Source organism: Lagopus muta, chromosome 22 (genome assembly GCF_023343835.1).
Source record: "Lagopus muta isolate bLagMut1 chromosome 22, bLagMut1 primary, whole genome shotgun sequence".
Lineage (NCBI taxonomy): Eukaryota > Metazoa > Chordata > Aves > Galliformes > Phasianidae > Lagopus > Lagopus muta.
This window is the reverse complement of record NC_064454.1, coordinates 5336706-5351367: the sequence shown is the minus strand read 5'-3', so window position 1 is coordinate 5351367 and position 14662 is coordinate 5336706. Positions and strand designations below refer to the sequence as shown.

Here is a 14662-nt window from a genome sequence, read left to right as displayed (position 1 = left end):
AAATTGGCTTTGGTGTTAGTCAATCTATTAAGCCTTGGATTAAACCCACCCCAAAATACAGCATGGCCTGGTGTGCATGTGTTGGCTGGAGGGATGCTGGTGCAGTGAGGTCTACTAGGCCCTATTCTATGGGATCACTGAGTGCTGGTGCTGTTTGTCCTGTAAATCCGATTTTGTCCCTGGGCTGCTAAGGGTTTGCAGGAGGAGGAGCGCTGCCAGCCGTGTTTCAGGCACAGCTGCCTTGAGGAGCAGCTCTGCGGCCGGGACACGGCTCACCCCAGGGGAAACCCTTCTGTACGAAGGTGAAGTTGAGCTTTGTAGACGATGGAGCTGCGCTCAGCTTTACGGAGCGTGACGGGCACGGCCCGGCCGTCGCTTAACCCGATCGCTCGCACCCGGCGCTGCGGGGCGGTCGGAGGTGCGGGGCGTTGCGCGCTTGCCCAGGTGTGAGCGCAGCGCCGGGCTCGGTGCGTGCCACCAGCCGGGGTGGGCAGAGGAAGGGCGCGCGCGAGCACACACCCCCTGCTTGCATAAGGGCTGGGTGTCACCAGCCGCCCTCCCAAAACGCGGCCCGGCCCGAGGAAGCGCGGGGAAGCCATGCGCTCCCTCTCGGACGCGGGGGGGGGAACCGGGACGTCGCGGAGCGCTCCGGGCGAGCGGCGGGGCTCAGCTCCGGGCCGTGTCCGCCCGCGGCCGCGGAGGGGCCCGGCGGGGAGCGGGGCGCGGGGGCGGGGAGTGCGCGGGAGCCCGGCCCACCCTCCCGACGCCACTCGCCGGGAGAGGGGAGGAGGAGCGGCTGCGAGCTCGGCTCTGGGCATCTCAACCTGGCTGGCAGCGCGGCGGCAGGGAGCGCGGCACGCCGGGGGCACCGCACCGTCCGCAATTGCGCCGCACCCCGGGGCCATAGGTGCTCTTTATGGCATGTGGCTGGTAACTTTTTTCCTGCTGTACTCTTTGCGGAAAGGTACGTCCGCACGGGTTGGGCGGCGGGCTGGCGGTGGGCTCCCTCGGGCCGCGTTCGAACCCCCTCCTCCTTTTCTCCCCCCTCCCACCCATCCCTCCTCGGCTGCGCGGCGCTCCGGGACTCTCGGGCTGGCCCGGAGGAGCGCACGGTGCGGGTCGGTGCCGCTCCCGTAGGCGCCGGGACCCGCGGACCGACGGGCGCAGCATCCCCGCTCCCAGCCCCGGACGGCGGCCCCGCGGCGCTACTTCGGGGAGCTCTGTGCATCTAAACCCGCTTTTCCGGGACTACTTAGAGCGATGTTCTAATCCCATCAGGCTGGGTAAATCCAGCGACGCTTTAAAAATCACAGCCTTCCCTCTAGGAATGTTGCATTAAGTGTAACCCAGTGGTTTGATATGAATCAGATTGGGAATGGGGGGGCCGTTCGGGGGGGGGATCGTGGGAGAAGTATGTCAAGGAGAGATGCACACTTAAAGATTAGAGATTAATTTAAAGTTGGAGATTAAGTGAATGCTATCCAAATCTATGGAGGTAATACTCTAAACCAAGTCTGCTATAGATGCAATTAAAATAGAAAGCCAAGGAGCCGCATGGAGCGCGGGCAGTTAAATCGCAGGGCGTTTGTGACAACAATCAATCGATGTTACATAAAGGAATTGCCCATTTCCAGGTCCGTGGGAATTTTTAATTGTGCTTCTCTCATCAATTACCTCTCTGGACGTCCGTCGCCACATCTGCAGACTGGGGGAAGTGCCCACCTTGTGTCAGGTGGGGGTGCTTGGGGGATATGAAATGGCATTTGCCCTAATTATCTTTTTTTTTTGTTTTTTTGACATTTGAGAGCAGGAGTGGAGGGGGGGAGATTTAGGAAATGAAAGAGAAATGAGGGGAGCGGAGCTGCCTCCTTCCATGAGACTTCTCCTGCTGTCTGTTAAATTGCACATCTATCTCAGTGCTAACCCGATGAAAAATATTTACTGAGGCTTAATAGGACGTCCTGTCCGGTTGCCTGGTGATCAATTATTCCATCAATTATTAATTATGGAATAGCTGCTTTATTAGAACCGGGCTGAAACTGCGTTTGGGAGCTTTAACCAAAATTGCTTTTGTTTCGGATCTGCTGTGCTGAATGTGCCAGCGCCTGCTTTGCTTACATTTGCATTTCTAACCGTGCTACAAGGGGAAAAAAACAGAAACAAATCAGCATTGAGGACCCCACCATTCCCTGCCCCCAGCAGCCAAAATAACGAGCTGCAAAGCCAATAAACCCTGTGCCTGTTTGCAGCCCCAGCTTCTTGGAAGAAGGATCTCACCCCACAGAGCTATCTCTTCTGAGAAGTGCAAATTAAAAGCCTCCATTAGCACAACTCCTCATGGCCTCATTTTCTCTTTATTTTTTGGGGGAGAGGAGGGGGAATAGAACATATCTTCAGTGCTGAGCAGCCTCGGTGATGGAAAGTGTTAAAGTGAAACGGTTCCAAAGAGAGGACAGCAATACAATGGGAAGTTTCATTATAATAATGGGATAAAAAAAAAATGAATTGCTTAATGCACGATAAACCTTTCAGGCACTTAATATTTCTGGGCACCGGAGCACAGCCTTTTAATACATTCCCACTGTAGAGCAAGACTCAAGTAGGGGCGGAAAGCAAATGAACGTTTGATCCAGGGGGCTGCTGGAGTTGAGGGGTGGCTGTGGCTTCTTTCTGTCCTGCTTTAGAACAAACTGAGGTGGGGAGCCCCCAGGAAGGACAGAAGGAGCTCTGTGGTGTGAGCGGTGCACTGAGGAGCAGAGGCTTTGAGCTGGGAGATCATCTCTTGCTGGGTCTGTCCTGGTTTATTTTGGTACTAGATTTGCGCTATGCTCCGGTGTTGGGTACGGTGGACTCTGCAGCCTGCGTTTATTTTTATTTATATTTATTTTTATTTTCCCTTCCCCATCTTGGCCCTCCCCCAGCGTGGCATGGCGCTCGTTTGTCTCTGAAATGAAACATGGAAGCCTCATTAAATGCACGGAGGAGAAGGCTGCGGCGCTGAGCCCTCGCCGTGCCCGGCGTTTGTTAGCCTGCGGATAGCCAACATTTCCCTGCACTGGGAGCCACGGTGGCAACCTGCCCAGAGCCCTTACCTGCACCTGGCGTAGGGTTAGGGCTGCTCTCGATTTTGGATGAGAAATTGATATGGGTAACCCTATATTTCATGGTGTTTGTTCTCTGGAGGAGCAGAGGCTGCGGGTGCCAGGGCCGTGCTGCCCAGCAGTGCATAGGGTGCCTTTCTGCTGCAGCACTTCTGCCCATCTGGTCCGGAGTGGAGTGGTGAGGAGCACTGTCCTCGTTTGAAGCAGCTGACGGAGCGAGGATAAAACTGGAAGCGTCTCTTTGTGGCAGGAATCCTTCTGACATGGCAGCGTGTGAGTTCTGAGCTGTGCCTTGGATCGCATGAAGTCATCTCACACCCAGACAAGCAGGCTGCTAACGAGTGTGGCTTCCTAGGAGGGCATGAAGGAGGAAGGGGTTTGCTTGTCGCAGTAGATACAAAGCGTGCTGTAATGAGAAGCTATGCAGTGGCTGCCTTGGGTCCAGAGTGTTTCTTGTCTTTGAAATCTCAGCTACAGCCAGCTATGTATTTGTATGTTATAATGTCATCGGTTTCTCTTTCCCTGCTTGTAGATGGTTAAGAAACAAACCCAACCGTGTACCATCTGCATCTTGCCATCATCACCTGCTAGCAGAGCTGTACCAAATATTTTGGAAATCCGTTTCCTGACTGCTCATAGCAGCTGCCTCTTGGAAGGGGCCGTTGGGTTTCATTTCTGTGGGAGGGAAGGGAGCAAGTGCAGCTTAAAGGGAAAGGGACAAGGTGAGCGAGCTGCCTTCCTCTGGCTTGCTTTATGGACAAACTCCCTCATCTCACACCTGTCGGCTGTGGGGCAGAAATCTGTGCTTAAAGCAAGTGTGCCAGCTGAGATTTGGAAGTGAGGGGCTGCTGGCTCTGCAGGAAGGCCAGCAGTAGGCATACGTGGCCTCAGTGCCTCTCTGTCCGTTGGACCTGACCCACGTGCCTGGGGGCACATTGCTGCAGCCTGTCTTAGTCACGTTGCTGATGTGCCCTTGGGTCTTGGGTGTTCTTGGAGAAGCAAGGGTGGGCTGTTAGAGGGCAGGGAGAGGTTCTGCCTGTGCTTCCTGAGCTCGTTCCTACCTCCTGGAGGAGGTTGGGAGGCTGTAGAGAGGTGATGCAGGGCTGGGGAATGCCCGTCTCTGTGCCAGCCTCCAGGGATGGGGAGGTGACAATGACACTGTAGTGTGAAGAAGCAGGAGGTGACCATTTGTACGTTGCAGGGGCTGGGCAAATGAGTGGGAGTGCTGCTCCTTCCAGGCAAGGGTTACAGCCTGCGCCTGGGTGCTGCTGCAATAGCTGGAGGTGGTTCAGGCCTTAATTTCCATGCAGATGCATTAAGGAGCAGGCAGCAGCACTCTGAGCAGGATGCACTCCCACAGGGGGTTGGAAGCTGGATTCTACTCCAGTGTTCCCTCCTAAGGAAGGTGGCTGTGTGCTCTGGGGTTGCCCTTGGGGCTGCGCTTGGTGTTTGGGGGCACTGCTCTGTGGGGATGGCTGTTCGGCTGAGGTCAGGGCTTTAAGATGGCTTGGGAAACTGCTGCTTTGGGGAGACCTCCTGCATGGGGGAGCTGTGCTGCCGGGGGGGCTGTGCACCTCCTGTGCACTGCTGCAGGTGCTGGGGCGCTTGGAGGAGCCCTGCTATGTGCATCTGACCCCATGTCTCACCATTCCTCTCCCTTCTGTGATGCTCAGAGATGTCAGTTCTTGCTCTGAGGACTCTCCCTTTGTTAGCAGAAGGATGGTTAGTGCTCTAATGGTGATGGAAGCTCCTTCCAAGCAGAGCCAAAGACTGCTCCGTGGATGGGTAGCATGGGATGGGTCTGTCCCACCTCCTGGCGGCAGGGAGGCAAAGTCAGGCCATGCCACCTACCTCAACTCCCACCCACTTCACTTTCTCCTTGAACAGGGCAGGTGTCAAATGCCCTTAATGAGGATAATAAATGAGTGGCAAGGCGGTGATTAGCCTGCTGTTCCTGGCAGAGCCTGTCACAGCTGGTGGCTGGGCAGCCCCCACGGCTCATCCAGCTCGTCTGCTTGCCTGGTTGTGATCCTGGGAGGCACCTGGAGCACTGAGCCCAAGGGGGAGCCTTGGGAATATGCTGCTGGTGGGGTGCAGTGGGTTTGCAGTTCAGCAGCTGTCTGCTCCATGGTGCTGCAAACCCTTTGCATGGCAGCAACGCACCTGGTCGTGGCAAATAGCCCTAAATCCACTTCACGTGACAGGAGCAGCTCTTCCCTGTGAGGTCTGGAGGCGAGGAAGCATTGCCTCGCTGGGCTGCCATCGGGGAGGTGCTGGCATTTCTGCGTGTCGCTTCCATGCAGGACTCACACCTACACTTCAGCTGCCTCCTCCCAGAGCACGTGGCTGCTGACAGACCCTGGGGTCGATTTATGGCTGCTCTGCCTCGGCCACTCGTTAGAGTAAATGAGTGCATCTCGTACGGCGCGTGGCTCTGCAGTGCTGAGAGTGGCTGCGCTTCCAGAGGGAGTCGAGTTTGGAAAGTCCAGCCATCGAGGCTGGTAAATATTCCTATGGGATGATAGCAAAATGACTTTCTGCTTCCAGCTCAGTGAGAGATATTAATATTTCAATACCTCTAGGTTGTAATTTACTACAATTTAAGAAGATTGCACCTTGATGACTTCAAATACGTGCCTCTCAGAGTGAGCCAGGCAGTGTCCGGCTGCGTGCAGGGCTTTGTGCAGCTCTGGAACCAGCAGTCTGGTGCTGTGCCTGCTTCACTGCACTTCCCCCGGCGAAACGCTTCCATGTGGGCTCCTCTGTAGCTGCCTCTTCTCCAGCTCGCGTGAATTAATGCCCTCGATATTTAGGTTAGGGTCAGCACATCTGACCAGATGTGAGCAGTGATTTCTGGTTTAAAAATATTGCGGCGCTATTTCTAAGTTTTTAATCTCCTTCGGTGATTTGGAGACAGTTTTATGAAACATGGAATTAGAATGGTGCTCAATGCTAAATGGTAAAGGAGATTATCTGGATTTAACTCTATGCGTCTGTCACATAACTATTGCCAATCCCATAACTTCCATTTTCTATTAAAAATCCGTTTCCCCCTTTGACCTGAAAAAGCTTCATGGGTAATCTGAATTTCTGTTTACGAGGTATTTTTCCACTCTTTGCTCCCACCCTTCACCCTTCCAGCTCTAACCCTCACCAGACAGGAGGATGCTTCCCCATAGGGTTGTGGCTGCACTCCCATCGCTGCTGGGCATGTGGCTGGGTGTAGGGTGGGTAACATCCTGCCCTGGTGCATGTTACTGGTTGGGGTGCAGTGACAGAGCTGGATCTTGCTGGCTGCCAGTCCCTTTGGTTGCTCTGTGATGCAGCTCTGTAGGTGCAGCACTTGGGAACGGGTTGATGGTTGGAGGTCTTTTCCAACCTTTGTGATTCTACAGCTGCAGTTGGCCTTGGTGTGAAACTCTGAGTAGGCAAAGGGGGAAACTTGGCCTTTTTATGTGTTTTAGATGATGGTTCAGTGCAGAGCAAGATGTGGGTGCTCACACTGGGATCATAGGAACCCGGACACGGCTCTGCACAGGAAGGTTTTGAGGTGCTTTGGGGTTTCCTTTGTTGACCTGGCTGAGAATGAGTGGAGCATGATGTGGGCACAGATGTGGATCTTGGTGTATTTTCCCCACCCTATTCCTGTTCTCTTCTCCCCAAGTGAAGGAATTGGGGTCAGGGAGGTCCCCAGCGGCTCGCTGGAGCCAGCAGCATGGCACGCTCTGTGCTGGCTCTGCAGCACCACGAGTGGTGCTCCCAGGCAGAGCTATTAATACAGCGCCGAGGGCCGCTTGCTATATCTGTGTCCTTCTGCCCACGCAGAAAAATGTGGCTAAAAAAAGAAAAACGGAACTGAGTGACTGGGGGCTGCCTCGTCCTTATTTGTAGGCAGCTTTGCTCGCTGTGGTGGTAAAGGGGAGCTCGTGGTCCTGGAGTGGCAAGGGGGGGTGCTGGGTGGAGAGGTCTCCTTTGCTTTTCTGCAGTGATCACGGTGTGCTGGGTGGCTCTGGGCAGTGTGAGCTGTGCTTTGGTAAAGCTCAGGGCCACCAGTGCATGCACAGCCCCCATCACCGGGTAGTGGTGTATCTGTGCAGAGCCCGCACTGCAAATCTGAGGCTGCACGTCTGGCTGAGGAGCACCCATGCGTGGGGGCGTCTGGTTGTGGTGAGATGCTCGTAGTTCCTGAGCTGTGCTTCCAGCCCCTGCCCTGATGTTCTCTCTGTGCTCCGTGGCTGGGTTCGGGGTGATCACACTGCTGAGGAGCATTGCCATCCGCACTGACCCTCAGACTCTGCTTCCTCTGCAGCTCACACTGAAGATGTTGGAACCAGCCTCTACTTTGTGAACGACTCCATCCAGCAGGTCACCTTCTCCAGCACAGTGGGGGTGGTGATCCCCTGCCCGGCCGCAGGGTCACCCAGCGCCGTCCTTCGGTGGTATTTGGCCACAGGTGACGACATCTACGATGTGCCCCACATCCGGCATGTCCATGCCAATGGGACTTTGCAGCTCTACCCCTTCTCGCCATCAGCCTTCAATAGCTTTATCCACGACAACGACTACTTCTGCACGGCGGAGAACTCGGCTGGCAAAATCAGGAGCCCGAATATCCGTGTTAAAGCAGGTAGGATCTCCCTGGGGTTTGGGGCTTGGATGCGGTGACGGCTTTTCTCGGGTCTCCTGGCCTGCCCACCTGGTGTGGGGTGGTGACAGCACGCTGCTGTGCTCGGAGGAAAGCTGAGCATGGGCTGTGCTGCCCTGCTGCGAGGGCACCGATCGATGCTGCACAGCCGGAGCTCAGGGGTTGGATGAACGGGAGGCAGCTGCCAATATGTCTGTGAGCTGTGTCCTGCCTGAGCTCAGAGCAAGCTGTGTGATGCAAGTCTGCTGCTGGCATGGGGAGGGCTGCGCAGTGATGGGCAGGGGCACGGCGTGTGGTTTGGGTGCAGCGATGGTGCGGCTGCATCCTTGCACCTCCCTTAAGCAGCGTAAACCATCATGTGCAGGAGGACCTGGGGCACATCCATCTGCAGCTCAGAGCCCCACCGTGTCCCACAGCCCCTCTCAGACTGCTCTGTTCCCACTGGAGCATCCAGTCTAAGCACGCCAAGGCTTATTAAGCAAAGAAAAAAGGAGGAATATGGCAAAGAGCTGCTTCCAAAAGCCGTTATGGTAAATTATTGACCAGGCTGAGGAGGGCTAATAGCCCAGGAATGGCTTCATTATGTAACCTATTAAAAATGGGGCTAGCAGAGGGAACATGACAGAAGTGACTACAGGGTTTTTTTATTTTAATACCTTGTACTGCAGAGTAAATGGGTATTAACCCCCCTCCTGGAGTGAATTATTTACCAACATTAGCAGGTTACCTATAAACCACAGCTTAGTGGAGGAGGGATGGCAGCAGGTAGGGGTGCAGTAAACGTGGCTGTGCTGCATGGAGCTGACCCATCCTTGTGCCAGGGCTCTGTGAGCTCCCTTGCTGCCCAGGGCCCACATCTGTGCTATTAGCAGGTGCAATCAGTGGGCAGCGTGCAGTGGGGCGATGAGCAGGGCCACCAGGATGACCTCAGCTGTGCTAGCTCCAAGCACTTTGGCTCTGGAACACTTGAAATTGGTTGAAACCTTCGTGTCCCCTTGGCTATCCTGTGTTCTCTGCTTTGTGGTGGCCATGCAGCATGAAAAGCCAATGACGGCTGTATAAAGAAAGCAAGTAAGACCCAATTAAAAATATGAGGAATTGGGAAAACTCTCAAAATATTTAGCAAAGCTAGTAGTGAGCACAGCGAGTAAATCTCTGTGGCCAATGGAAAACTGTAAACATGCTGGTCTTGATTTTAAACTGCCTTTGTGGGAACAAGCAGGTTGGCACAGCAGGGGCTGTGGGGCTGGGGTTGGGGTGCTGGGAGCAGAGCCCAGCTGGGTGCCCCCATGCTCTCTGCTGGCCTTCAAAGCCTGTGAACAAGCCCCTGCTCCATGTGATTAAGGAGGCTTTGGCCGGTTACGCTGCTGCAGTGCTGGTGTTCCTTTCTGTGCAGGTTTCTTCCATTCACCCCATCAATAGCAGGGAGTTGGGGGGGCAGCAGTGCAGCTGGGGCCTGTCCTTCAGCTGGCTGCTTACCTGTGGCTGCTACCTTCCCTGCTACTGTCCAGGTGAGGTGTCACCCAGTAGCACCCAGCAATGTACCCATTCTGCTCCTGATCTCTAGCAGCAGTGCAAGGTGCCCTGACAGCCAGCAGGGTGGGGGGGGTTGCTTTTTATAGGGGGGGAGATGGAGGATTGAAGCAAAACTAAGATGGGTTTCCATCCAGTGCTGTCATGCCACCAACCATCTGCCCCCCTCTGCAGTTTTCAGGGAGCCGTACACCGTCCGGGTGGAGGACCAAAGGTCGATGCGTGGAAACGTGGCTGTCTTCAAGTGCCTCATCCCCTCCTCAGTGCAGGAATATGTTAGTGTTGTGTCCTGGGAAAAAGACACCGTTTCTATCATCCCAGGTAAGAGAGACAGCTGCTTGGGAAGCGCCGTGTTCCTTGGAATACCTGACCTGCTTGGTCGTGTTGGGCTGGCTCTTGTGGAAGATGGCTTTTGGTGCTGCCAAAGCCAAGGCTTTTATTGGGGACCATCCTGTGGCTTCACACCGGTGAGGCCCAGTGGTGTGAGCAGATGTGCTGTGTTGTTGTCTCTGGTGATGGTGATGCTCTGTGCATTGCTGAGCTCATGGCTCCTGTCCCGGTGTCTGCTGCCTGCCTGAGCCATCTCACCCCCATGGCTGCGTGGCACCTCGCACTGGGTCAGCAGGAGATGTCCCATGCTATCCCCATCCTGCCCTGCAGCTGGTTGGTTTCCCTGGTTTTTGTATGGCACAGAGTCAGTTTTCCAGTTTCTTGACTTGAAAATGGCATTGTGCATCTCTTTCTTCTCATGGCCCCTGGCAGCCACGTGGCCACCCTGGCAGGATGTGCTCCCACCGGTGTGACACAGGAGGACAGCAGCACCCAACCTTTTGCAGGGACCCTTGGGCAGTTCCCCATGGCTTTTGATACCCCATGAAAGCAGGGAGGCTCTGAAAGCAGGGTCCTGCCCCAGCAGGTCCCCTGGGTGGGATTCAACCTCCCAGGCCTGGTGTGGGCAAGCAGGGGATGCTGCTGAATGTGTTGTGCTGGGTCCTGCCAGGCTGTCACAGGCTCAGGAGCAGCACAGGGCTGTGGCAGGTGCTGTGTGTGGCCACCAGTGTCCCTGTGTGCCGGGGTGACCTCCTGGCTTTCTCCCTGGCTATATTGATGGCTGTGCTGGCTGCCCGGCGCAGCGTGGGTGAGCTGGTAGTAAAGTAATCAATGCTTCTTTCCCCAGGGGATCCAGAAAGAATTAAAGGATTTTGCCTAAAGTGAGCACTCGGTGCTTGATATTTGCTCACAGGTCAATAAGTCCCGCTGCTCCCCCAGGGCCACATAGGCTATGCTGTGCCCAGGGGCTGCCACCAGCGGGGGGACGGATGAGGGGACATCCCAGTGCCAGCTGCTGACCGTGCATGGGAGGGGATTTGCTCTAATCCGCCTTGCGGGGCTGTTTCCTAAGGAGCTTAAGGAGCAGAGTGCTTCACCTGGAAGGGGATGAGCAGCCTTCCAGAGGGCTGTGGTGGCATCTCTGGGTGCAGACCAGCTGCTGGCTCAATGCTCCCCTATGGCTGGAATGGGGATGGATGTTGGGAGGCAGCACTCCTTCCACTGTTGGGGCTTTGCAGGGTCTGTGAGGTGACACCTGGGAGCTGTGCTGGAGCATCAAGGGCGCATATCTCCACTGACCCCTGTGCCAATCCTGGTGCTGGCACCAAGCCCACGCTGGGCTGTGGAGCTGGGGCGAGGAGCCAGCTCCCTGCCGTGGTCAGAGCTCCAGCCCAGTGCCCCTCCTCCCCAGCACTGACCCACTTCTGACAGTCTCAGGATGAAATATTGCATGAGACTCCTCTCTCCGTGGTCTTCCCCGGGCAGGAGCTGGGAAGGACGCTGCTCATTGATGGGCAGCTGCTCTGTGTCTGCAGCAGCCTTGTGCCTGGAAAGGGAGATTTCTGTTTAGCAAACAGTCTTCTTGAATACAAACCTGTGTAAGCATCTTTCTGGTGTTTCAGGAGGTTTTGCAGCATCATGGAAATGCCTTCAGCAGCAGTTGTTGCTCAGGAGGAGCACTGTTCCCTGATGGGCTAGCTTGGTGCATAGTGGCTTCTGGTGCTGCTCTTCTGCTTTGGGTGCTCCCAGTGGTGCTGGAGACCCTGGGGATGGCAGGGTGCTCTGATGGATTTGTGCTGTGCAGTGGAGTTGCAGGAGCAGAGCAGTGTCTGTGCTCTGTGTGAGTAACAGCAGTGCATTGCCCACCCAAGCACCCATGCACACACATGATCTCAGCCAGGCCTGCTCCCAAGCTCACTGCTGCAGTGGATTTTTTATTTTTTTTTTAGATATGATGATTTAATTAGAGTGGAACAATTTTAACATTCTAAAGCAATAATTACCCTAAAGACAGAACATACAAATTGTGTTACAGTGCGGAGTCAACACAAGCAAGCGTGTTTTGCTGTTGGATTACAAATATAGTATCTGCCTGGAGCTGATTTTTTTATTGCTCTTGCTAGAACTGGTGCTGGCTTTGCTGTTACCAAACCGTGGTCTCCCCTTGGAATGGGGGCAGTAATTCCTGCTCATGCCCATGGTCTCCTGCTGCTGTGCCCTGTGCTCTCTGTGCTCCTTTAGTGCTGCTCCCAGCGGTGCAGTGCTGCTTTCTGAGCGCTCTGCCTGACTTCTGTCCTCCAGTTCCTCCATGTGTGCCTTCTCAGGAGCTCCTACTGGGTTAATTTTGGGTGAGATCTTGGAACAATGGTGGAGCAGTGCCTCGTGTCTGTGTCGCGCTGCTGCAGGAGGGACTTTGGTGCTGACTCGCGTGGTTTGGTTCACTTGGCAACGCTGTAACTTACCCTGAAATCAAAGATAAATTCTTTATGGAAGGTTATCCTGCACATAAATCATCATTAGTGCAGCTCATTTTTGTTTAATGCCTACCTAACGGTGCCGTAGTCTAAAAATGTGTGTTTAGTGAAGTCAAGGGTTGCGGAGAAATTATAGGGTTTTCAAAAAGCCATTTGCTTTGCTGGTGCTCGCGTCCAAATCAATCTTGCTGTTCGTTCTCAGCCTGGTAGCACACGTGCAGCAGCACTCTCAGTGCTCTGGCGTGGAACGTGGGCTCGTGCTTATTCAGATAAAGCAGCAGCGCTCGCGGATCTGGGGGCTGCGTGCAAGATTTGCGCTTCACACCGAGGCTGTGATTTCAAACTCTGTTGCTATTGATGAATCTTGATGTATCCTTGGGGGTGGGGTGGGAGGAGGACCGGGGAGGATGCAGCTGAGCAGCGTGCTTCCGCGTGCCTCTCCCTTCCCTGGAGGGAAACGGGGAGAAGCTGCTGCCCTGAGCGGAGCGAACGGCTCTATTAAAGCGCTGGGTAACGCGAGGCAGCACGCGGGCTGGATTTGTCAGAGGAACTGTTGCATCCGTGACCGGAGCTGCCTCGGCGTCACCGTGCTCCAGTTGTCGTGACACAGAAATGGAAATGCGCGGCGCTGGCGCGTCCTCTCTGCAGGTGTTGCCTGATGGGAAGGGATTTCAGCAGGGCTGGGCGTGCAGCCGTCCTGGGGGCTGTGCGGTGACGCAGGCAGCGAGCTGAAGATGCTGGAATGGGTTGGTGAGGAGCAGTCAGCCCTTCTGCAGCAGAGAGCTCCCTGCTGTGCTTGGTGACTTTTCCAAAACCTCGCTTCTAAACGAGGCACGTGTGTATGTTGGGTGGCCATGAAGTCCTTCCTCTGGAAGCCAACACGCGGAGTTCCGTGCCAGAACCACGGAAAGAAATGATCTGTTCTGCAAAGTTTGAACGGTTTTCTGTGAACATTTTTGTTTGGAATGTAGGAAACATCTTCTAAGGTCTTTTTCAATCCACGCCGTTCTATGATTCTATGGAGCACCTATGCTGATCTGGTGGTGCTAGCTCAGATATGAGCTTAAATTAAGTATCCTTTGCCATGCTGTGCCCAAGTCTATGGATGGGATTCTCGAGCTCATCTCACAGACCTTTCAGTGATGCAGAGAATAAAATAGTAGCAGCTTTCAGGTGATTAAATACATCCGTCTGCCCCAAAGATGTAAGCTCTGCTCTGCTGTACCTGGCAGCATCTGCCACACACTGCATTTCTCTCTAAATTATTGGAGTGCAGCTATGCACAAATCCCGCTTTACTCTGTCTCCAAGCACAGTGAGCCCAGAGGCACAGCGTGGGGCTGCCAGCAGTTCAGCCCAATGGTGTGCATGGGTGCGATGCTCTGCGTGCTGTGGGATGGAGCAGCTGATCCCCGAGGCGTGGATAGCAGGCCAGGGGAGCAAAGTGTTGTCCTCTGGCTGATGGACTTGTTCTGAGGGGTATCAAGCTGCTGGAGAAAATCTGGGATAGAATTGATGTGGTGAGTTGAAAGGCAGTCCTTGTGTGTGTGCTCATCCTCTGTGGGATGGTTTGGGGGCTGGAGATACGTTGCTGAGGATGGTCACCACATCTTGGAAAAGACCTCTAAGGAGACCGAGTCCAACCATCAACCCATCCCCACCGTGTCCCCAAGTGCCACATCTCCATGGTTCTTCAGCACCTCCAGGGACAGAGATTCTGTCAAATAGCCATCTCCCAGTGAATGCTGAAGGCCGGCTCCAAAGATTCCTGAAGTTTTGCATCAGAAATTGTGGGGAAACCTGATCTCCTCCCTCCCTGTGTTGCTGGAAGTTTGGAGTCTTCGTGCCATCGTGGTGGGATGTGCCAGCTCCTGCTATGGAGCAGAGCCACCAGGAAAGCTCTGCTGGCATCTGTGTGAATGCCCACAGCTTTTTAGGGAGAAACACAGAGAAGTGATTCAATTGATGCCTCTGAGCCCCTCCCAAACCTCTCCCTGGTGTGGGATAGACCGTTGGCAGAGGAGTTTCATGGGGTGTTCTACTTCTGATTGAACACATAGAAGCTCAGGCTGTTTGAGAGCCTGTGGTGGCAATATGTAGGCACGCTGGGACCTGAGGGCACTCTGGAGTCACCCCAACTTTATGGGATGCCCACACTGGAGGGCAAGGGATGGAGGCTGCTGCGCCACCTGTCCCTGCAGTGGGCACAGAGTGGGGCTGGCACCCATCTCACAGGCAGCAGGAAGCCAGGCTGTGACCGGTGAGCACGAGGTGCCCTTTTCACTTGAATTTCATAGCGCTGTGGAGCAGCCTGATGTGATTCAGCTGAGCGTGGTCCTGCCCTCCCCTGGCTGGGGGTGCTGTGGAACCTTTTCCTCTGTCGGTCCCAAGATCTCCCAAAGTGTCCCGGCGTCCCCCCGCCCCTCGCACCCTCTCTGGCTGCGACATGTGCCCAGACCTGTTACAGAGGGAAGGAGCTCCAGGCGTTATTCTCACCAAGTGGGGTGAGATTCTGTCTGAAATCATTTCATCCTTCCCCAGAGACTTGGCGTGAATTTTATCTAATCGCCATGGCAACAG

General features: G+C 54.8%; 1 protein-coding gene across 4 annotated transcripts in view; it reads left to right on the top strand.

Annotated features, from left to right (window-relative positions):
• Positions 1-777: 777 nt before the first annotated feature.
• DSCAML1 (DS cell adhesion molecule like 1) overlaps positions 778-14662 on the top strand; it is a 79178-nt gene continuing 65293 nt past the window's right edge. For 3 of the 4 annotated variants that reach the window (XR_007380949.1, XM_048968524.1, XM_048968526.1), the window contains exons 1-3: positions 1433-1732; positions 7411-7728; positions 9454-9600. Coding sequence is in view for 3 of the 4 variants with exons in the window: in XM_048968524.1 (XP_048824481.1) it covers positions 1555-1732; positions 7411-7728; positions 9454-9600 (643 nt within the window). In the remaining variant the exon portion in view is untranslated. Of the gene's footprint in view, positions 965-1432; positions 1733-7410; positions 7729-9453; positions 9601-14662 lie in introns of those variants that run through there. The other variant, XM_048968525.1, reaches the window with a different exon arrangement.